Below are 22438 nucleotides of genomic sequence, written 5' to 3' on the forward strand. Positions count from 1 at the left end.
CACGCCCCCTAACAACGGTAGTCAAGGGGCGTCACCGAAGTCCCGGCTCTGACTGATCTGCTCTCAGACGGTAGAGCAGACTGTAGGAGCACCGGTGATGACGTAGCAACACACAAGGAACTTTCAACAATTCTATTAATAAAGTTTGACTGACTGACTGATCTCAGTATTTCCTAACTATTTGGCGTCAGAAATAACCAACTTTAAACTTAACTGGTCTAAAAAATGCCATTGTGCTGTCATCTGGAATCTAGTGACGGTCCATTCTATTAGTCTGTGGAAACACACAGAGAAACTGGCATAAAGGTGAATGAAAGACCCTCAAAGATGAACTTACAGCCATTTCTGAAATTTCAAGAGCAGAGTCACTGCTAGACAAAGATGCCAACGGGTGTGCTGCAATTGATTTACAAATGTAGTTGATAGCTCTGGGGGGGCGTCGGAGGGGCGCATTCAGGCTTGTGTATTCTGTCTGCAGCGACGTGCTGTGAGATTCACGGCGGTGAGACACCGACGTTAAAGTCAGTTCTAGGAGTAAAACAGCGTCACATTTGCCAGTAAATTAGCAGCCTGACATTAAAAACTAGTTAAAAAATTGTTGAGGACACACAGCAGCAAATAGCTGCACCTCACCTCCGACTGGATACGATCGAAACAATATTTAATTAATAAACGAAGACGAACGTCGGAGCTTAAATATCTGCTTCGAACTTCAGATCAGGAAATAACTCGCTCTGTTCGCACTGACTGCACTCGTAATGAATTTAACCAGTTTTTAACGTCAGGTTTTTTAATATGCGTGTTGACTTCTTTCTAAGATGGCAAAGTGATCAAGTGATCAGGTTTCCTTGATGAGGCTCAGAATGGATTATTGACATAACAATAGGGGCCATTCAAAGGTAGTCAGGAAGTCATGAATGCAGTCATGACTGCCTGAGCAGCGCGGCACCATCTAGTGGACGGATTACGCAACTACAGCCACTGCAGTTTATCAAATACATTTTATTCATTTTTTATTGTGTGCGCCTTATAATCCGGTGTGCCTTAAATATGAAATAAATTATAAAACAAACAAATTATTGAGGGTGCGCCTTATAGTCCAGTGCGCCTTATAGTGCGGAAAATATTATATTTATTTTCATACAATTTGCTGTTTTTTTTTTTAAAAATTACAATTTCATGTCACACATCTTTAACTGTTCTACCATCTAAATGACATGAGTAGCCCCCAAAAAGCAATGTTTAAAAATGCTGGCATTTTGCTAACTGCAGTTGAACACACGTATAGAAAATATTCTCACATGCTTCTTTTTTTTTTTTTTTTTATATGACTAATGACAAAGAGACATACACATGATGAGAGGCCCTATCAGCTCCATACCACTAACTGTATGTGATCAGACTACCATGTTAACTACGTAAACATGGTAGTCTTTTCAACAAATTTCTTAACTGAGTTTTTGTTCTTTTAGATTCTTTGAAAACAAAGCCAAGAGCGTGGGAGGCAAACATGTTTTCTGCACATCCTGTCATAAGGGAGCAGACTTGACAATATTTACACAACTCTGGACAGCAATTTCATGAAGGTTCAGGGGATGTAGGGGAGGCAGCCTAATGGGAATGGACATACACAGCAGCAGCAACGATGGAAACGTATAGTTCAGGTCAGTTTGAGGAGGCGTTGCAACTCAATCTGTAGTACTTTTCCCTCAATCAGAAACAAATCATGATGCTTCTACTTAACTATTACTGAAAAAGCTGTGGCAAAAACTATAGTACCATTATGGTTGATGGCAGAAACAAAGTAGGTATACAGAATTTTTTCAAATACATGTAACCTATGGTGTTTTATAGCAAGATGCTGTGTGTATCCTGAAACACATTGAGCTCTTTTTGTCCTCCCTTATAAGTCCATGTTTGAGTCTTTCATGGTGTATTACTGCCACCAGCTGTCACCATAACAAAACAGCTTACAGATGATGTGTTCAAACTTCTTGTGAGGAGAGCCAGATTTAATAATGTGAATGTGTCCGAGGGCCAACAGTCCTTTAGGATGTCATCTCATTACGGATGGCAGGTTGGACAGCGGTGGTAGACATACAGAAAGTGTCACGGAGGTGGGTGTTACTTATGATCACAAATGGGTCAAGTTCATAACAGAGCCCGTTTGCTCACGCAAATATATGGAGTCAAAACGGCTTCACGCGATGTAGATGCCCGTGTTGCCACCACGACGTCCTGCAGAGCTGGGAAATACGTGACTATGGCTCTCTTAGCGACTCTGGGAAAGGTGCAGCTTTGTCCCAACTTTGTCAAACTAGTTGACTCACTACTGCATCTTTTCCTTGAAGGCTGGCGTTCAGATTCCTTGTGTCAACCAAAATAAAAAACAACAAATCTTTCATCCGCTTGGTATTTGACAGCTTTTGCGTTGTTATCCATTTACAAACAATAACTGTCTAATTTCTACATTAAGGCAAAAAAAATTCTCTGACTGAGCCTCCTCACATATTGTTGTTGTTATATATAACATCTCCATACTCTGCCTGTAGTTGAATTCCTTCAGTATATCAACATGGCCGCTCTTCGATAGCGTAGCATGTATAAATAGCTTTAGTATGAACTAGGAAACACTTTTATGTCCAATCAGGCAGTCGGTTATTTCAGCTTTTGGTGTAAAACTATAATAATTTCCACTAGGGTTGAGCCGGTTACTCGTTTCAGACGAGTATCCGGTACTAATAAAGCATTTTTTACGAGTACAAGCACAATACGAGTAAAACTTGTCAATACTTGTCAATAGCAGTCAGAGCGGAGGTGGATTTAGCCTCTCCCCTCCTCAAACATGGCTAAAAGGAAGGTGGACGCTGAGAGCAGGGGGATTCAAGCCAGGTGGGAGTCAGAGTTCATGCTCAGAGAAGTAAAAGGTAAACCTGTGTGTCTTCTGCTGAGTTTACACATTTCATCCCCGACACAATGCCCCAGCTGTGCATCCAAGCTGCTCGGACGCTCTCTATGTTTAGCCGCACATACGTGTGTGAAGAATATTTCTCTCTGATGAAGCAGAACAAAACATCACACAGAAGCCGTGTGAATATTTTCCTCAGCTCAGAGCCTGACCCTGAACATTGATGAACTTGTACAAAAGATGAGACACCATCACATATCGGGGTGAGACGAGTGACAGGTGAGCATCACACAGCAGTAACGTCCCCCGATGGATGGGGACCACTGACATAGACTGATGTAGCAGAGGATTTCTGCCCTTAGTTTGACACTTTCTCCCTTCAATTCAAATTAATAATTTATATACTGTATAGATATTTTAACTGTTACATAGCGCGCACACACACACACACACACACACACGCTCTCGCTCTCTTTCTCTCTTGCTCTAAAAATGAAAAAAAAAAAAAAGAAAGTTGTGTCAGTATGACAATTCTTGTTCATGCATACTTTGCAGTTTATATTTTCCTGTTGCATGCGTTGCATTCATTAATGCACTTCATGTTCTGAGTTCAGAAAACCTTGTTCTGTAAATGGTTTCTTTACTCTTGTGATCAAAACCATTGATTTGAATCTAAATTTTGAGGCTGTTCTGTAAATTGTTCTAAAATAAATAAATATAGCAACTTCTGATCAATCCATATCAATTTCAGACTTAAATAATGATAATGTACTGATTTAAGCCCCACCCATTTCCGGTAAAACCACACCCGCTTCTGGTTTAAATCCTGCCCGGATACAGATAGTTTAGATGGTTGAACAGATAGAGATACAGACAATGGTGTACTCGCTCAAACCTAAATTCCACTTTTCCTGGAAAAGCTGCACCTTTAACTGTCACCTTTCCAGTTGAAGGATCAGAACAAACATCATTCGGACAGGTAAATGTGGGGTGCAAACACCTGCAGAGCTCTCTGGAGGGACGACCCCTCCCAAGCACCAGCATCACACAGCATGGGCAGTGATTGGTCCTTTATTCAGTCTTCGTGTTCTTCTTTGAAGGTTTATGACAGTTGACATTAGTATATCCACCTACTCAAATGGATTTGGATATTTTTTGCAAAATCAGACAGAGCAGACATTATTGAAGAGAACTTTGCTACATGAGGCTGCCTGTAATCAATCCCATATAAATTACCCTTAAATTTAAGTTTGGGATGGTTATGACTGACCTATGTCAATTTAATTATATAAAATGCTGTGTAAATTTCCACTATATGACTTGTCTTCAGCGGTCATGGGCAGCTGCAGGAAACAGATATGACGCAGATTTAGATGAAACCTGACTGCGACATGAACAGAAATCACAGATCTCTTGTTCATATCAGCAAGTGTGCATCATCACTGCGCAAACAGTGGTTGACTCGTGACTAGTCGTCGAGGGATGTCAATAATCTATCCTGTGGTTACCCTTTTTCTTCTTTTTCCACAAGTACAATATATAATTTCCAGCATTTTCATTTTTATTTCTCACCCTTTTGTTGCAATTATGGGTACTGTCATTTTTGACGACGTAATTGCACTTAAATAAATGTCAGCATGAGATATAAAAACTACTAATGTGTTGAGGTCATGTGGAATGTCTTCAGCTGACTCATCATATACTGTAGAGTCAGAAACTGTTCATCCAGGAGAGGAACCCACTCTGTCTGAGCCATGATGCAACTAGTTTAGTTTAGGGGAACAAGTGGAAACTGTCCTGCTCTTAATTTCCAATCAAATTCTTTGTTCTGTCCAAGTGAAATATACTGTTTGAAATGCATCTAAATCATTTGTGTATAAAACCTCTTGCTTGCTCAAATGTGTTCTTATAAATTAAACATCCAGACCATCCACTTTCAGCTTCCATCTATTAGTACAGAATCATGTATTTTGATTGTAGTTTTCAAATTTGAGACCATTTAACTGGCAGAAAACTGTCTGCAGACTAAATAAAAATACATCTCAGATTAAGTTCTCCTGGTGCGAGTCACAGTGAAACTGGGTTAGGTTGTTCTAGAGAAGGTGATCTTTGGAGAGAGATGAAAACCATGAGCGTAGGTCACCACCCACAAGTAGCGAATGGGAAATGTACAGCCATGACTTTGAGAAGGAACAAAGGAAAATACACAAAGAGAGAGTGATCACTGAAAACTAGAGGAAAACAGGGTAGAATAAATCTGAAGTGTGGGGCGAGGATGGAGAGGTACCATTGATTCAAACAGGAGCGGCAAATCATTAAACCCTAGTTGTGTAGTTGCACTGTGAGAAACTCAATCAACCATTCACAGGAAGTTCATTAATATCCTACAGAGTACGGGGACTCAGGGGAAAGAAGCCATTGACGTCAACAAGCCTGTCAGGTGAGATGTCTGACTCTACTGAACCTTTCACAGCAATTGGCTGTCAAATTCTGAACATTAATTCAGCACGCTCACCGGATGAGATGACAGTAAGATCCCAGCATCTTTTACAACTGCTTTAGAAATGAGGAAGAACAAAATAAATGTAAATGCTTACAGGCAAAGTAACGTGCACAGGGAAAATCTTACCTCCACTAAAGAGGTCGTGTGTTTGCTGATGTCCTTCTATCAGTAGGATTACCCTAAAACTGACTCACTGACTTTGATGTGGGGCCATCATGAGAATACACTGTTCATTGTGTGTGTGTGTGTGTGTGTGTGTGTGTGTGTGTGTGTGTGTGTGTGTGTGTGTCCTTCATATTCAATCTGTGTTACGTTGCATGATTTCAAACATGTAGTAAACAGAGTCGTTAACTTATCTTGTGTTTGTGTTTCCTCCTGTTCTCTAGAGTAAATACTCAATTGCTCATACTAGTGATGATCATACTACCTGTGAGGCTCTCACCCTTCATATTACAATAATTCAACAGTTTTCCCCAATTGATTAAAAAAATGTAATTTATATTATTCCTAAATAAATTATGCTTTATTTCCTGTTCCATGTAAGTTCAAATCAGAAATTGGGCTTCCCATGTGTCTAAAATTCCCCATCATGTCAGCTTCCTGAAGCTGTTATAGCTTTGTTTCGTTTTTTTATTGTTGCTGGGGTTGTTGTTTTTTTGTTTTTTTTGTGAGAATCTTTTGAATTTATTTTTGTTGTGCGTGTTTTGTAGGGAGAGCTGTAAAAATAATTTCAAAAATCCTGCAGTCAGACAGGAATATAGAGTGAAACATGTCATTGACTAAGTGTAAAAGCCCACAGGGAGGATGTGGGAGTGTATACTCAGACAGTGAGAAAAGTTTTTCTTGCAAAAAAGACTTCATGAGAAATAATGTTTATACCAGCTCTAAGGAGAGAATGGAGGCCCAGGTATTCATATCCTGTTACCATCAAAGAGTGAGGAAAGTTTGTTGCACTTTCCCAGATATCACAATTTCTCTCACTCTTTACAACTCAGAATCATTACATCTGTAATTTTTTTTCAACATCAATATAATCTAAATTTCTGTATATCAATTGTGTAATATTAATCACATCAGTGTATCACAGTGAAAGTGTAATGTTAAGGAATTATTATATAATATAATTCCATTTCCTGTGCGTGTCACTTCAGACATCATGGCTCCTGTTTTTTTTCCCACTGCTGTCTTGTAATCCTGCCTGTGTTCCCCTCACGTCAGTATCATCCCTTCCGTCTTTACTGGACTGTTTTCATCTGTTTGTTCCTGGACTTTGTAAGTTCTGGATCATTTGTTTGCATGTTTGATAACCTGTGTACCAAACCAGACCAATGCAATGTCCGTACCATTGTAGACTCTGCTCAGATCTGTTGATCAATCTCTTGTTCTCTTCTTCCTTCACTCAAGAACAAGACCTCAAGATGCTTGAGCTGCACCATTTGGTGCAGAAACTCACCTTGGAGGTGTTGATTCTCATCCCAGCTGCTTCACACTCATGCAGCAAACTGTCCCACTGACAGATGGCGTTGACGATGATGATGCTAACAGGACCACTTCGTCTGTAAAGGGAATGCACGAAAGCTTTTGTGGACACCGTGTGTCATTAGTCCACATGATCTAGATGGGCAAACTCCCATGCTCATGCAGCAAGAGTGAAGAGTTACCCAGCATTCCATGAGCAGACTCCAAAATCTGAGGTTTGACCAACAGATGGACTCAAGCTGGCAAAGATTTATTTGAAAAGTGGGAAATATAAAACAACACCGGAAAGCAGCAGCACGTGATAAATAGTGATCTATGTTGTATTAGGGATGCATTGTGTTATTATATTACAAATTTGTTTTGTGTTGCAAAACATTTCCATTTTTATTACTCTTTCAAAATCAATAAAGATCCAAATAAAGTTGCCTCAGATTTTAAAGTGGAATCAATCCGCAAAGACTCCCCGGTGAACCTTTAAACACCCCCAAAAGTTAACACATTCCCACCAATACACATTATATCAAGCACTGCTGTTTCTTTTGTATGTTTTCCCTCCTCTTTTTTTTTTTTATTGAAGTTCATTGTGATTTGCAGAGCAATGTTTATTTGAGGAACAGTGTTAAAGTGAAAAGTTTCCCCAAACAAGTGCTGCGTCTCAGAGGGATTCTTGTAGCGTCCTTGAGCGGCATCATGGAGGGTGAATTTAATACTTTTGATTCCTCCTCCCACATCTTCTCTGCAGTTCTACGTTCTCTCTCTCTCTCTCTCTCTCTCTCTCTCTCTCTCTCTCTCTCTCTCTCTCTCTCTGTCTCTCTCTCTCTCTCTCTCTCTCTCTCTCTCTCTCTCTCTCTCTCGTCTTCTCTCCTCCTCCTCTTTCCACCATGCCTCTGTGGCCGCAGGGGGTTCTCTCCACGCTCTGATTGGTTTTATTGGCAGTGGTTCAGTTGTGGAGGATGCCGACGTGGCTCTTGTTGTCGTGCTTGATAAAGATGGATCAGCACATAACATTAGGCAAAGCAGTTCCCTCTTCCATCTCATTAAAAAGACAATATTCGCTGAGAATAGGAACATCCTCCAATGTCATACAGAGTCATGTTGAGTTATTTGTCTTCTGTGTGTCATCTGAAGGCCTGCAGTCAGCAGCCATGCTCAAAATTCACTGTTCATGTACACACACACATGGGACACACCCTGATGTCCACAAGTACAAAACTCTGCAAGTGCAAAAGAACATTATCTGTGGAGATGAATGCGCCTTCCTTCAGCACACTATAGAAAATTGCACGAGATTACTGCTGATATTAGTTTATTAGTTTATCTGGTGACAGAATGGTGGTGCAGTGCGTAGCGCTGTTGCCTCACAGCAAGGAGGTTCTGGGTTTGATTCCTTTCGGTGTGGGATTTGCATGTTCTCCCCGTGTCTGCGTGGTTTCTCTACGGGTTCTCCGGTTTCCTCCTACCTCCAAAAACATGCAGCTTAGGTGAACAGGTCAAACTACATTGTCCGTCGGTGTTAGTGTAAGTGTTTGTCTTACATGTGGCCTTGCAATAAGCTGGTGTTGGATCCGGTGTTTACCCTGCCATCCACTTGTAGTAAGATAGGCTCCATCAGAGGCAGATAAACAAAGTGGATAAGCGCTGTAGATGGGACGATTGCAATCAGAAATAACTTTGCATTCCTCAGATTAGCCAGGTGAAAAAAATTGTGTCTGTTCCATTACTTTTTATTAAAGCTAAGATTAAATAATGGGTTCTAATGCCGTCTACGCGACAGCCTCAAAATTAAATTTGACCAAGCAGCAGTCCTAACAAACAGACTAGAATGAAAACATGACCTCATTGGAGGAGGTAATTAACTGTGCATATATGCTTGAAGGAGAAACTTTCATTTAGCTGTTGTACAAGGACAAATAAATTACACTGTTAAGAGAAGGCTGGAGAGGAGAGAAAGGATGAGAGGAGAAAATTAGAAAACAGAAGTCTGGTACTTATACGTTAGTCTACCTGTAAATTTATCCATAATACAACAATTTGCTAAAGCTTGGCCACAATATCTGAACTTGTCTTAACAATGTAGACATTTCTGTTCAAATGATTATGGTTGTAGATGTATCTATTATTCAATGAAACACAAAGGCAGAATGATTTGCAAAGCTGTCTTAGAGAGGGTTCAGTGATTTTTATACTCATTTTATCCAAACAGACAGGATGTATTCCCAGTAATGCCTAAAAGCTGCAGATGCATCACTCTGCCTTTTCATGATCTTTGCAGATGTAAAGTAGCAATTCAGAGGAAGCACAGATTATTCTGCTCAGTTCTGTCTTATAAATCAAGGATGGCCTGACTCTGTGGTGCCCTGTCCACTATTAAAATGCGTATTTACATTGATATCTATGCAATAAGTGGCAGAAACATTACTGAGAGCCTACTCACTACTTGTTCTGCTGCCTTGGTCCACTTTTTTTTTTAAAGGAACATCTACGACATGTAGCCAAAGTGTTTTTTTCCGGGTGGAGATTGAAGCAAAACAGAAAGAAGTTGTAATGCTGTGGCGCATTTGCTGGTAGATTGGTGGTAATTGTGTTCTTGTACTGAGATTGATGGTGGCGTGTCATCTCGCCCACTGCGACAAAGTGATGAAGAGGGAGGAGGAGTAAGAGTTGACTGCCTACAACAAATTGATATTAGTTTGTTCACCATCAGCCTCATAAAAAGAAGACAGGAAGTCGTCTCCTGTGACCGCCTGCATCATATTTACCTCAACGAAGCATTCTTGTCACCGAGCGTCTTGACTGTGATTCATATTTTTTTTTTATGCTCAGTGATGCTTTGCTGTAAGAGTTTGGGAACAGTGAAAGTCTGACAAAGCTTTCACATCACTGAATGCCTCCAGTTCTCTTGTCAGTGTGTGATGACATGCAAATTGTCAATAGAGAGGCTGACAGAGCCAGCCAGGAGGATAGCATCCACCTCCCACTAAGGCGCCACTAGAACACAGCTGTTTGAACACAACAACTCCAATCAACCTTATTTTAGGATGATCCAAGAGGAATCTGTGCATGAAACTAGACAGTTGAAAAAACAAACATTCATTTGTTGTTCGCTTGACAGGAATAGCCGTGTTATAGTGAATAAGTAGGTAAATTGTGAAGAAGGTATGAGAAGGTGCACTGTGATTAGCAGTAATGAAGACTAATCTCATTCTGAGGAAAATGAAATGCATCTGGTGGCCATGGCAACCCACTTCAAATTGGCGAGCGGCAGAGAGACCTGCTGCCTCCCCACTTCCTCCAGCAGTCATTGTGATTTGTGAAGCAATTACCGCTTAGCTAGAGGAGAAGGAGCACTTCAGCGAGACAAGTTGTTGTCCCACCTAACGAGTGACATCCTCACGGTGTCTGCTGGTACATCCACTCACCGGCGAAGGCAAGGAGGGAGACTTGGCTGGATATTAAGCCATATGTTGTGTGACACCTGAAGCTAGAAAGAGGTGGAATAATTTACCTGAGTTCACAGTCAAGCAGAGAATGAGTTGGTTTTCTGAATGGGAATTAAAGCTAGTGCCGTGGGTAAGTGAACACTGTAATAGCATTTAATAGCTGTACTGTATCTGTATCATTATAGTCCGATCTTATGCAGCTCTACTGGTCAAGACATTTAGATACCTACGCATGTAGGCATGTAAATGTTGGTAGCTTACTTTTGCACAATATTTAGTTTCCTTAATGCCAATGAGGATGTTGAGGTAAGGTAATCAGGTATGATTTGGATCCAGAAGGCAGGGTCGCAAATCCACACTCTCAGCAAGATGTCTGCATGCAGATCAACACATTCTGCAAATACAGATCCAAGATCTGCCCACCTGTAGATTTATTCAGCTGGCTGTGAAAAAAAAACACACAAAAAAAAACATTTCAGACCGGAGAGAGAGTCTGAAAGAAAGGAAGAAGCTCCTCCCTAAAGGTTGGTATCAAAACAAGTAGAGATCAAGTCATTTGTCTCCAAGTTGATGAACCCTGACACACTTAATACTATTGGTGCCATGGTTTCAGTGTCATTTATCTTTATTTCCATTACAAAGGCTATCGTTCGATCCAGGATTCAGACAAACAACTAGGACGATGCTAACTTGTTGGATTGTGTGTGAATCAGAGAAAACACAAAATCCATACAAACATGTAGCTGTTAATACGTTCACGACGCTGACAGAGACAGAGAGAGAGAGGCAGCAGGAAAAGATTAATACCAAAAATAACAATACTAGAATGGTGCTTTGTAGAGGATAAACCTACACCAGGGCTGGGCCAATGTGTTTGTATGAGCCGTGCCCCACCCCTACACAGAAACTGGTTTGGTAGTTTCGTGTGATTAGGAGTAATACCCAGCAGAAGTCTGTAATTTACCGGGTTCTTTCCAGGCTCATGCCCATTTAGAATGAAATACACTTTATTATTCATCCAAGTATTCTGGAAATCTATTTTTGTCTAATTCTGTCTAAAACCGACTGACAAACACAAATGGAAACCTCCATGATGAATAAGTAAAAGACCATAAACCCACCTACAGGGTGTGTGTAAATACCACCAAATTCTTCTGGTGGATTAAAGCTGAGGATGGAGAGACATTTGAAATTTAGGCTTCTTCTACACCATCGTCTTTTGAACACAGTTCTGATCCAGTGTAATAACTGTGTCGTGGCACTTTGAGGGTGAGACGATGGCTGTTTAGTCAGCATACAGCGTTATATATGCCTTCAAATCCCAGCAGTAGACCGAGTCTTATTACAGTTCATTCTGATGTTGGCAAGGATTAGTTTAAAAAATATTTCCACTTGAGCGAGTGTGGTGACCCAACCAACCAACATCCCCCAAGCCATGCTGCTGAAGTGGCACTGGCCAATCGGGACTGCCGCAGCAGTGCAGCATCTTATAGAAACAGTGTCAAGCTCAATTCGACTCATGCACAACTGCAGTTTCCCTACAGTCAATAATTATAGGACTTTTTTGGGCGCGCTCCAAATCCTGGGGCTAAGTGAGTTATGTTTGCACTCTGCTGACTACATGAGTATACTGGAGTACAATACAAGGGTACTTTAAACTCTGCTGGAAGGTAAAGGAGCACTCTACGGGACTTTTGTTTATTGCTGAAGAGGTTGATGAATTCCTTCTTCAACAGGCAGTTGAGTAGATGAACTGGAAAATGGGATCATGCGGGGATTTATGTCCATTCCTGCCACATGAATGTCGCCATTATAATAAACAAAGAGTTGAAGTATTTTTTCTCCTTCATTTTACATGTAAATATTCATGATTTACATGATAGTCAGATATCATAATGTGAATATCATCTTAATGTGGAAAACATGTATGCATAACAAACTGAGTTTATTGGAAGAATCTGAAGTGTTAGAATATAGTTGTTTAATCCTAATTTCACATTACCACATTCTTGCTTTTCATTCATTTTGTTGAACCGTACATGGAGATTGGACATTTGGGTGCAAATACCTTTGGTTTATTACATTATGTGCAACAACAACCAGCTGTCCTGAGCTGGCCCAGAGGGTCCAATACACTTATATAGAGTCAGCCATCCTGTGAGACTGAAGATCTTTGATTTTAAACTTGGTAACATATTTCATAAAGTTCTGCCCGTGGTGTTCTTTATTAGTGTTTTCTGCCAGAGTATCCAGTCAGCATAAGCTTGACTTGTTTCTATGCATTTTTCAGTTGACAATGACTGACAATGTGTTTCCAGGCTGTACTAAAATAAGACGGTGTCTGCGGAAATTAGATGTCAAGTTTGATGCTGCAGCTGAATTTCCGTCTTCCAACTTTTTCAAACTTTCTCTTGTCCAGATTGAACGTGTTACCATTTTTATGCATCAATGAATGACGTGTGAGTCAACTACAGAAGTTACCATGTGTTTCTTTCAGCTGTAGCACGACGTCCCCTGGGGCTCCAGACAAGGTGCGAAGTCTAAGGAAACAGGCCTCACTGTTGTAATCACGTCACCAGGATTTTTAGCTTTTATTTTTAATTATTTTAACATAATCTATTACAGTAATCCCCAGTTGGGGAATTATTTTTACACTACTATATTGCACACACGTACAGTACAGGTACATACACAGAGGCATGTGTATGTGCACATGCGTATGTGTATGTTCCCTTTACACACACACAGGGCCAGTACACATACAAATACTGAGAAATTTGAAGGCTGATGACAGCACCCGGAGGCGGTTTATAGGGGTTTAAGTGGTTTCTGGAGTTCGGTGCCTTGCTCGAGGGCACCTCAACAGTGCTTTGAGACACCTATCCAGCTGATAGTTCACACTCCATACTTTTGGTCCATGCTGGATTGATCCGGTCTTGTGGACTGGGCCACTGACACCCCTAATGACTTGGAGACTTTAACAGACAACCAAAGGCAGATGCATCGGAATAAAATATTTATTGAAAAATGCTTCTTGTGCTGCATGATGGGAAAAGTAAAATGAAGGGCTTTTTTGCTGGACTGTTATATCAGTAGGAAAGGATTTGACTGATATTGTCTTTGATTCAGTGAATGTTTCACAGGCAAATAGCGCCCTCTGCTGGACAGTCAGGCGCCATTCTCTGACGACCCAACCATGTGGTTTCATTCATCCCTAAAGAAGCACAAAAGTACAGACCTCTCTCTTTTTTGTTATTTATCATAGTGTATCCTCATATTTTCGATAGACTACTAATTATCTACCTAGAAAACTCAAATCAAATTGATCATAAAGCAAACATGTGCTGTTCATGAACCACACTTGTTCCAGTGAACCCAAAGTTCAGAACAAATACCTCTACTGTTATACTTTAATCTTTTGCATCACTACAGACTTGGTGGATTTCTCTTCAAATGAATTGCATATTTTGATTAGATTTAAAGGAAACCTGCTTTAAAAATCATTTATTAGGTTAAAAAAAATGGCCTCAAACCAGATGGAAAATGCAGCTGCAGTGTTACGTCTCTTCTTAGTTTAGTTTATTATTTCATTTATGAAGTTGTATTAAGTAAGTAGTTAGTGAATTAAATAATTAATTAGTTCCATTACCGAAGTGGTTGCCAAACTCCTCGGTTGCAAAGCGCTGGGGGTGGATGAGTTTCTCCCTGAGCACCTCAATTCTCTGGATGTGCAGGGACTGTCATGGTTGACATGTCTCTGTAACATCGTATGGCAGTCGAGTACAGTACCTCTGGATTGGCAGACTGGGGCGGGGGTCCCTCTTTTTAAAAATGGGGACGGGAGGGTGTGTTCCAATTATAGGGGGATCACACTCCTCAGCCTCCCGGGTATAGACCTATAGTCAAACTGCAGATTTCAGGAGGAACAATGCGGTTTTCGTGCCGGTCGTGGAACACTGGACCAGTTCTACACTAGAAGAGACTAGAATTCACTACACTGTGTCCAGTGCCTTGAAGCCACACTACCGTCAGCTCAGCACTGTACAGCCTGCTAAACAACAAAAATTACAAAGTGATATTAAAGTTGTCCATTAAAATGAGATACAAGTGTACTGACTGTCGCTGCTGTTTGCTCAGCTTTTTTCATTTTCTGGGACTGTGTGAAGATAGTTATTGTAGCCATTTACTCCATTCAGTCCCATTCATTTATGAGTTCTTCTCTGGGCCAGCCAATATTGGGGGGTCAACAGGGTGTATGTAAAAGATCTGAGGCATAAACGTGAGCTGCAACCTGTGATTAAGACTAGTCCAACACTCTACCTAGCTCTGATTGGTGAATTACATTCAGGCATAAAAGAGACCACCTTAGTTACTATAGAAAGACACGCCACACGCTTCAGCTGCTTTGATTTCCTGTTGCTAAATCAGCTCTGACAATCACAATCAGCAGTCAAACGTAATGGCAGAGCACGTCAATGGAACTTAACGGTTCACCTATGTGACGGCCCCCCCCAGCTGGGGAAACCATGAAATCCCATGTTACTGTAACTTCAGATAAATGGTAACTTGGGGGATTTTTCTCAATTGTAGCTGTAACATCATCAGTTGGCAGGGTAGGTTCAGATTTCTTTGAAAATTTGACATCACAACTCAGTATATTTGACATTTACACTTTGAGATTTTGCACATCCTCATTCATGAGGAATGTGTAGTTGGATGAAGAGGTAATCTTGACAAGATATAGAAAATCCTCTTGCACCGTCAATCATAGAAGTAACTCTTATCAGACAACAAATTTACATTTGCTGCCACTTTTGGAGACATGTTGAAATTTATTTTGATTCTGTCCAAAGGAATGACATTGTTGGCAGCATTAAAATCTGCGTGGGAAGCCACTTATGGATTAACCACTAATCCAAGACAAGTACAAGATGGCCTGTCACTGTCAGACAAACAAGTTGTCCATACAAAGATTTGCAAACAAACATTGCAAACCTGTTCTGGTACATTGTCTACTAGAGCCAGCTACATCGATCAGTGACTAACCTCTCAGCAAATAAATTAAACTGTAGGTTGAGCAAGTCTGGTTGTGCAATTATTATGTGATGTGTGCTGATGGCAAATTCCTTCTGGGTAACATTGAGGAGGACGTTTTCAGACGGGGTGTATCACAGCTTTTTATTGGTCTCATCTATTATTCTATCTTCTGTAGGTAACACACCACCTTTAAGAACTCTGAAGAATCCTATAAGGGAACGTATGAGCATTTACCAAAATGAGTTGAGTCCACGCAATGAAATGTTTAACAGAATTAATGTGACCAATTGAATTCAAAACTAACAGTCGTATCTCTTATCTTGGAAGCTTAAAAATCCAAAATGAACAATTTGTTTTGATTTAAGGTTGTCATGAAATATCACAGACAGGAGGGGATTTTCATGTTATTGCATTTATTGCATAATGGATTGCATATTTCCAAACTCTGCACTTACCATACATAATAATTTGAAAAATAGAACACAATTATTTTTGTGGCAAAAAAAAAAAGCAAAGTAGACCTCATCTCACAGGATGTACAAGTTACAATTCAGTTATTAAATGCCTTCCACACAAGTGTCATTTGCACATCATCATGATGCCATTAATATTCCACAGGAATTAATAGAACTCCATAAAGAACAACATGTGTAACTTCATGCTTCAGACTCTTACATATTTTAGTGATAAAATAATTTATATTCCAACACGAGATTGTGACTTGATAACTGTGTCACCACAATGATATATAGAATGTACAAGAAGCTCTGATCCCCTGCATTCTGTAATTTGTTGGCTGTGACAAGACCTACGTCTCTTTCAACCGCTGTCCTGCAGCATTGAATCACAACGGCTCTATTTCACCAATACGGCTGACATTCATTCCCTTTGCTCGACACAACTCCATGAGCATATTTGCGTGCAGCTATCTACCTAATTATTCATCAGGCCTTCACCAGTAAAGAGTACTTTGAAGCCTAAAGAATAAATATATTAAACACAGTAATATATAAATGCCAAACTGTGGATGGGACTAGCCATATTCTGAAGTAGGTGGGCCTGTCACCAGTTTACAGTAACCTGACAAGGACCCCAGGTCGATGTACAGAGAGCCTTTCCTCCTCATGTGCCCAGACTCTTCAGAGTAAAGAGAAGATTCTGCAAAAAAAAAAAGAAAGAAAAGTCTAAGTGAGGAAGGCATCTTTGAATTATGGAAACCAAACTGATCTTGCCAGCGAGGTCCAAACCTTGTGTGGCGTCATGGTGCTGGCTTTGCTGCCGCAGTAAGGTGTGGGACACCTCCTCCATGGCCGAGTCCAGGCTCCAGCAGCGTGGTTGATCCTCCTTTGATGGGTTGATGGCATCGTCCTTCAGCAGCTCAGACGCGGAGCTTCGAACAGCAGGGTTCCTGTCCAGTGCTCGCTCCAGGAAGGAGCGCATGGCGAGGCTGCAATCCTCTGCTATGTCCTCCAGAGGAGGGGCCTGCTTGTGGATCTGATGGGCAGGAGATGGGGTGACATTAATGGGAGAAAACTGCAGTATTGGTAAAAAAAATGATCAAAGACAGTAAGGGATTCAATAGATCCAGAAGCAATACATGAAAACTCTCCTACAACTTGTCTTTCTCCAGTACCACTGACCACAGGAACTTGTCATACAAGTTTGGCTGTGATAAAAAGGAACAATACAAACTCGCTCAGTCTACAGAAGTGACATAGATCTACAACATTACTTCTCCATGGCAGCAGATTCACCGGTATTTGACCTGCGTGAGTCACAAAGGCTGATAATCACTTCAAATATAGAAACAGGATTTCATGAAAACAAACAACTCATGTCATGGCAAGTTTAAATAAATAATGGGGGGGGGGTGACTAAACTGACCACGGTTCTCACGTTACATCAGTCACTTCATGATGTTTCATATCAGGCTAATTTTGACTGCCCTGAAGAATGTCACAGAAAAATGTGTCATTTTTGATAAAATTGTGGTTAATTATCTGTTCAAACAACCAGCTTCTCATCACTACTGAGCTCCCCAACATTCAGTCAACTTCACTTTTTTATTTTTTAGCTCACGGGAAGTGAAAGTTAAGCTATTAGCAAACATTTTCAGTACAACTTTTTATTTGCTCACTCTGTTGAGAAAGGCAAACATTAGTGCTCAATCAGAGTTGTGTCCACTTGACAGTTCTATTTCGGGCTCGACCTACACTTGAGGTCTGTATTAGGCTGTTTGGTTGCTAAATGTTCCACTAAACCAACAGTTTGGAGGATTCATCCACAGAAAACATCAAATCTCTGTTGGAAAGTGGTAAAAGTTGTAAAAACTGATGCTGTCATGGCTCCTAAAAATGTACAGTAGATTACTTACAATGTAGAGGTAAGATGGGTAGGCAGTCCGGGGGTATCTCTGGACCCATGGAGGGCTACCGGTCTGCATGTGAATGATGGTGGTACCCAAGCTATAGATGTCTGTCTTGGTGTTGTGTCCACGACACAGAACCAGCTCTGGGCTCATATACATCTAAACGAAGAAGGATAGTTCAGGATGATTTTGATCTGATGGCCAATGGAGGATGATGGCAGAAGTATGTTCTCTGGTTTCAGAGCTGAACAACAATTAGGAGGCGTTTTTTTTTCTGTTTCAAGAAAGAAGCTACCCTTTTGGCCCACAGTATGTATGTCAATACAACGGTTAGAGCAGGACTGGGGTGGCCTTTGGAGTGTGAAAAGCAAACAGTAGCAGAGGTTGTTTTTGGTTTTTGACCTCTGGAAATTCCGGGCTATTCTCCCATATTCATGTTAGCCTGAGCAGCCCGCTGCATTCGCTACCTCTGCCTCTCTTTTTGCTGCTGAGTGTCTGTTCCGGGACTTTCCACAAGTCAAGCCTCGATAACCCCAGTGTGTATGTACTAAAACCTAAATAGACTCAAACACACACTTCAAAAACAAGGAAACACTAAATCAAATCCTGATGGGTCTGTGAGAAATAAACTTTCTAAATCCTAAAATCCGCAAAGCGCTGATTCCATCAGCAGTGATAGCTGTAAGGTTAAAGCAGGTTTTTATTAGCATCACTTGGGTCAATAAAATCACAGACTGCTCTGCGTTTGATCTGAGCCAATCACTGACTCTCTGTGTTCACGTGGGAAAAGACAGACAAGCAATAACAAGACTTAAAGCATATGCTTCCAATGTCTGTATAAACCAAGTCATGAGTCAAGAACAGTTCTGCTGTTCTAAAAAAAAAACCAATTACTCAAGATCAGGATAGAAAAACACGTACTTATTGGAATAATTGAAATTGGATCACAGTCGTACAGCTGCTGCCTGCTTTTGCTCAATGGGGTGTCATTTTCTTACCTCCGTTCCTCTCAGGTCCCTGGGATTGTAAACATCCTCGGTCATCTGCACCGCCAGACCAAAGTCCACAAGAACAGCCTTGTCTGACATCAAGACAATGTTGCTAGCTGAAGAAGACAGTAACAGTGATGAGTCACAAATGCTGCCGTGTACGGTATTTTCAGTAGTTATTGAGTCATTTCAAAGAATCTAAAAAAAAATAAAAAAATACAGAACTGACTTAGCAATTGTTTCCACTGGAAATTACTATTTAAACCTGCAAAGGTGGCAAACTTTGGTTTTAGCACTCATTTGACGTATAATTTTAGGGCAAGTCTTTTCAAACAAGTTTCACCACTGTGTTTAAACACCACAAAGAGTTTTAATTACATATTTCGTTGCAGTCAGCTAACACTCATACCCACAGCAGCATGTCAGGGGATGTGTGTGTGTGTATGTGTGTGTGGGTGGGGGTACTGCATTAAGCCACTTCCCTCTTTAAACCCTGAGCGAAAAAGAAAAGGGCTGGAATTTCCAGGCAGCGGCCTTCAGGCTGTGAGGCTGACGGAATGACGGAGAATGTTTTGATCCCGACGGCGCTGCTGAAACCACCTCAAGCCAAACCTCAGCTAATCATCATCACACACAATAATCCAAATCATTTACAACTACCGCGTTTCAGTTATAGTGGTCTCACTTCCTCTGAATACTTCCGACAAACAGGTTTGTCAAACATAGTTTGTACCAGTGTCAGATTTTTGTGTGGTGTTTGTGGTTGTCTGAACCGATTAATCTCTTTTCAACTCCGTATCAATTCTCTCTCTAGAATGATCCACGTGACTGCGTATCTCTGTGGCTTGACTGTGACGTACCCAAGTCTACATCACGTAATTTCCTGACCTACTTGTTCTCCATTACACACACATCCGTCAACAACACGTGTTTCTCTCCTAACACTCTTACGTTTGATGTCGTGGTGGATGACACCGTGCGAATGCAGGTACTCCAGGGCTCGCAGGATTTGCTTGGTCACCCAGATGATCTCAAACTCTCTCATAGGGCCGTAGGTGTCCAGCTTCTGTAGCACCGAGCCACTCTCACCGGCCTCCATGAACAGATGGAGGTTCTGGTCGTACAGCAGAGCGCCGTAGAGCTCGGCAATGTTTTCATGTTGGAACCTGGCCTGGAATTCAATGTCCGCTGCTTTAAAATTCTCCAAAGGGATCTGTGAAGATAATGATAAGATGTCATCAACTTCATTATCATTTGTCAGTGGCAAGAGTACTGTGAAACCTTCTTATTCACTTTACTGGAGAGTTACTAGAAAGGATTTTACCTCTTTAACCCAAATGGTAATAGTGAAGCTAAAGCTAGTAGTTTGTTCATGTGGATCAGCAAAGAGACTTGGAGCAGAAAGATACAGCTACTCTGTAAATTAACAAATAAACATGTCGCAGCATTCCTGGAAATCACCAGGGAGAGTGGAGCCAAAATACAAGCACCAAAAATGTTCATGGACACAACAAGGAAGACATTAATTCAAGGAAAACACAGCTTTCAATCACAATGTTTGGAATGACCTCACAGATCTCAGTTATGACGAAAATTCCTGATTCCACTTGTGCTATTTCTCATTGACAAAGCAGACTATCACATCTTCTACCAATTACGTTTCATTGCGATCAAACCTTTGAAAGTTTTCTGCCCTCTCGTGAATTTATTGACGACATCATAAATGACAAATAAAAGAATGTGGTCGCATTGTTTACTCCCTGAAGTGAAGAGGCCAGTTACATAAGAGAAAAATGAGTTGTTGAGTGCCAGCAGAGTTAAATCACAAATAACCTATGAATTGATTTTATCATTAATTTATCTTTGTCACAAAAATATTCTAATAGTGACCGCTAAATTTCCAAATTCCTGCATTCATTTTGGACTGTTTTTTAAGTTCTTCTTTTGAACGAACCGTTCCTGTTTTGTCCTTATTTGAGAAGAAAACAGATGTCGTGTTGACATTAAAAGTCACCGTACAAACAGAGGAGTAGCTCCACCGCGAACAAATAGTTCTTGGCAGACAAACTATTTGGCAGTGCAGTTTCAAGAAGTCAGCGCTGGCAGGATTCCAGACGTTGCTCAGCACGACTCACCAGCTTGCAGGCCATTCTCTTCCTGGTTGTGCTGTCCTGAGCTAAGTGGACTTTCCCAAATGATCCCTTGGGAACGAGGCCAGAGCTGGGATTCTTGTAGGCCAGTCTCCATGGAAACAGGACCACATCCATGTTGATCTGGTAGCGGCCCTTTTTGATCATCATGTATTTCTGCAAACAAAAGAAAGCTAGAAATAAGAAACTACTTCTCATTGCAAGTTGTTTTTGTTTTTTTTCTTCCCCAGACTGTTGATTATACAAACACACACGCAGTGTGGTTAACAGGTGTTTCTCACCTTGTTCAGGAAGACTCCAGTCTCCTCAGGCAGATGCTCAAGTGACGCTGTCTGCATGTTAGACAGCCGGTTAACAAAGGACAGGAGGTCCGTCACAGTCCCATATCGCACCCCTCCGTCCACATAGTCCTTCTCCTGCCCCTCCAACCCCTCAGAATAACTCGTCTCCTCGTTCTCATCCATCTCCTCCTGGGAAAGACCTTCCTCTTCAAATGACAAGCCTCTCGCCTCTTCAAGCTGATACAACGACTCTGAAGCGTTGATGATGTCTTCTATATTCATGTGAGCCAACAGCAGTTCTAGCCCATGATCATATTTGTAATCCATCTTGATGACTGACGTGCGCCGCTACCTCTAACAGGAAACATCCAGAAGTCAGTTCATGAACATCTTGCAAGGGATCCAGACACTTCACTGAAACACTGGAGCTGGATTCTTCTGGCTGGACACACCACTGGGAGGAGCATTTCTAAACAAATGGAAAGAGTCTCTTAATAAATCTGGGAAGTCCCTAAAGCTGAAGTTTCATCTGTAAAACCAAAAGAGCTGATCTCATTTAAAAAACAACAACAAAAAAAACAAAAAAAGATCTTTAAGATTTTCAAAGGAATTTCACTGCGCAAGAAAAACAACCAATGTTTTATCTACGCCACAATTCAAATTTGCAAATTCCAAATAAAATAATAATTATTAGTATAAAATTTCAGTAAGTTATGGAAAATGAAATATTTTTGATTTCATGACGGTCTCCGCGGTTATTTTTTATTTATTAGGTTAAATGAGACGTAAAGACCAAAGCGTTTCTTACCATTTCTCACCGGAAGGCTCGCGCCTCCGTTCCGTCTCGCGGGTCTGACGGTGACGGAGGCTTCAGGTTGTTATTAAAGGGAAGTAAACACCGGAAGTGGGACAGCTCGGGGGAGGTGCCTCGATGGTGGCGTCAGGTGCCAAACACTTTTCTCTGTGTCAGTTTCGTTTTCTCTTTCCCTTGTTTTCTCGGATGAACAGTAAATTTCATGTTTTTCCTGCTTAAACATAGAACATCATGTTCCACAGAAACGTTGGGTGTTTCCCTGTTGCAAATTGTATAAGAAACTCTACAAGTAATAGTAATATAAATATATACAAAATATATATAAAATATATATATATATTATAGAAATATAAACTGAAATATCATATGAATAATTTAATATACGAATTATTTCATAGTTATAATTTGATATCTATCAACGGCATGTTACAAAACGAGCTACGTGCGTTGTTGCATTTTCCGCTTAGTT

At 40.8% G+C, this 22438-nt stretch overlaps 1 protein-coding gene across 1 annotated transcript; it reads right to left on the minus strand.

Moving 5' to 3' along the window:
• Positions 1 to 15759: 15759 nt before the first annotated feature.
• On the minus strand, positions 15760 to 22066 carry map3k8 (mitogen-activated protein kinase kinase kinase 8). Its single transcript, XM_068304196.1, has 8 exons — positions 21964 to 22066; positions 21156 to 21624; positions 20860 to 21030; positions 19676 to 19937; positions 18734 to 18840; positions 17742 to 17894; positions 16615 to 16861; positions 15760 to 16525 (listed from the first exon to the last, which is right to left on the minus strand). Exons 2-8 carry the CDS (start codon positions 21480 to 21482, stop codon positions 16401 to 16403), a joined length of 1392 nt encoding a protein of 463 aa, XP_068160297.1. The 5' UTR covers positions 21483 to 21624; positions 21964 to 22066; the 3' UTR covers positions 15760 to 16400.
• Positions 22067 to 22438: the final 372 nt, after the last annotated feature.

The sequence above is a fragment of the Antennarius striatus genome, chromosome 20 (genome assembly GCF_040054535.1).
Source record: "Antennarius striatus isolate MH-2024 chromosome 20, ASM4005453v1, whole genome shotgun sequence".
NCBI lineage: Eukaryota > Metazoa > Chordata > Actinopteri > Lophiiformes > Antennariidae > Antennarius > Antennarius striatus.

What these genes read in the sequence shown, in the direction of transcription:
- map3k8 (XM_068304196.1), bottom strand. Translation starts at nt 21,482, where the DNA reads ATGGATTACAAATATGATCATGGGCTAGAACTGCTGTTGGCTCACATG. An exon ending in CTGGAGTCTTCCTGAACAAG is followed by an intron (nt 21,031 to 21,155) that starts GTGAGAAACACC and finishes TTTTGTTTGCAG; the next exon opens with AAATACATGATGATCAAAAA. An exon ending in CATCCACCACGACATCAAAC is followed by an intron (nt 18,841 to 19,675) that starts GTAAGAGTGTTA and finishes TGTCTTCTTCAG; the next exon opens with CTAGCAACATTGTCTTGATG.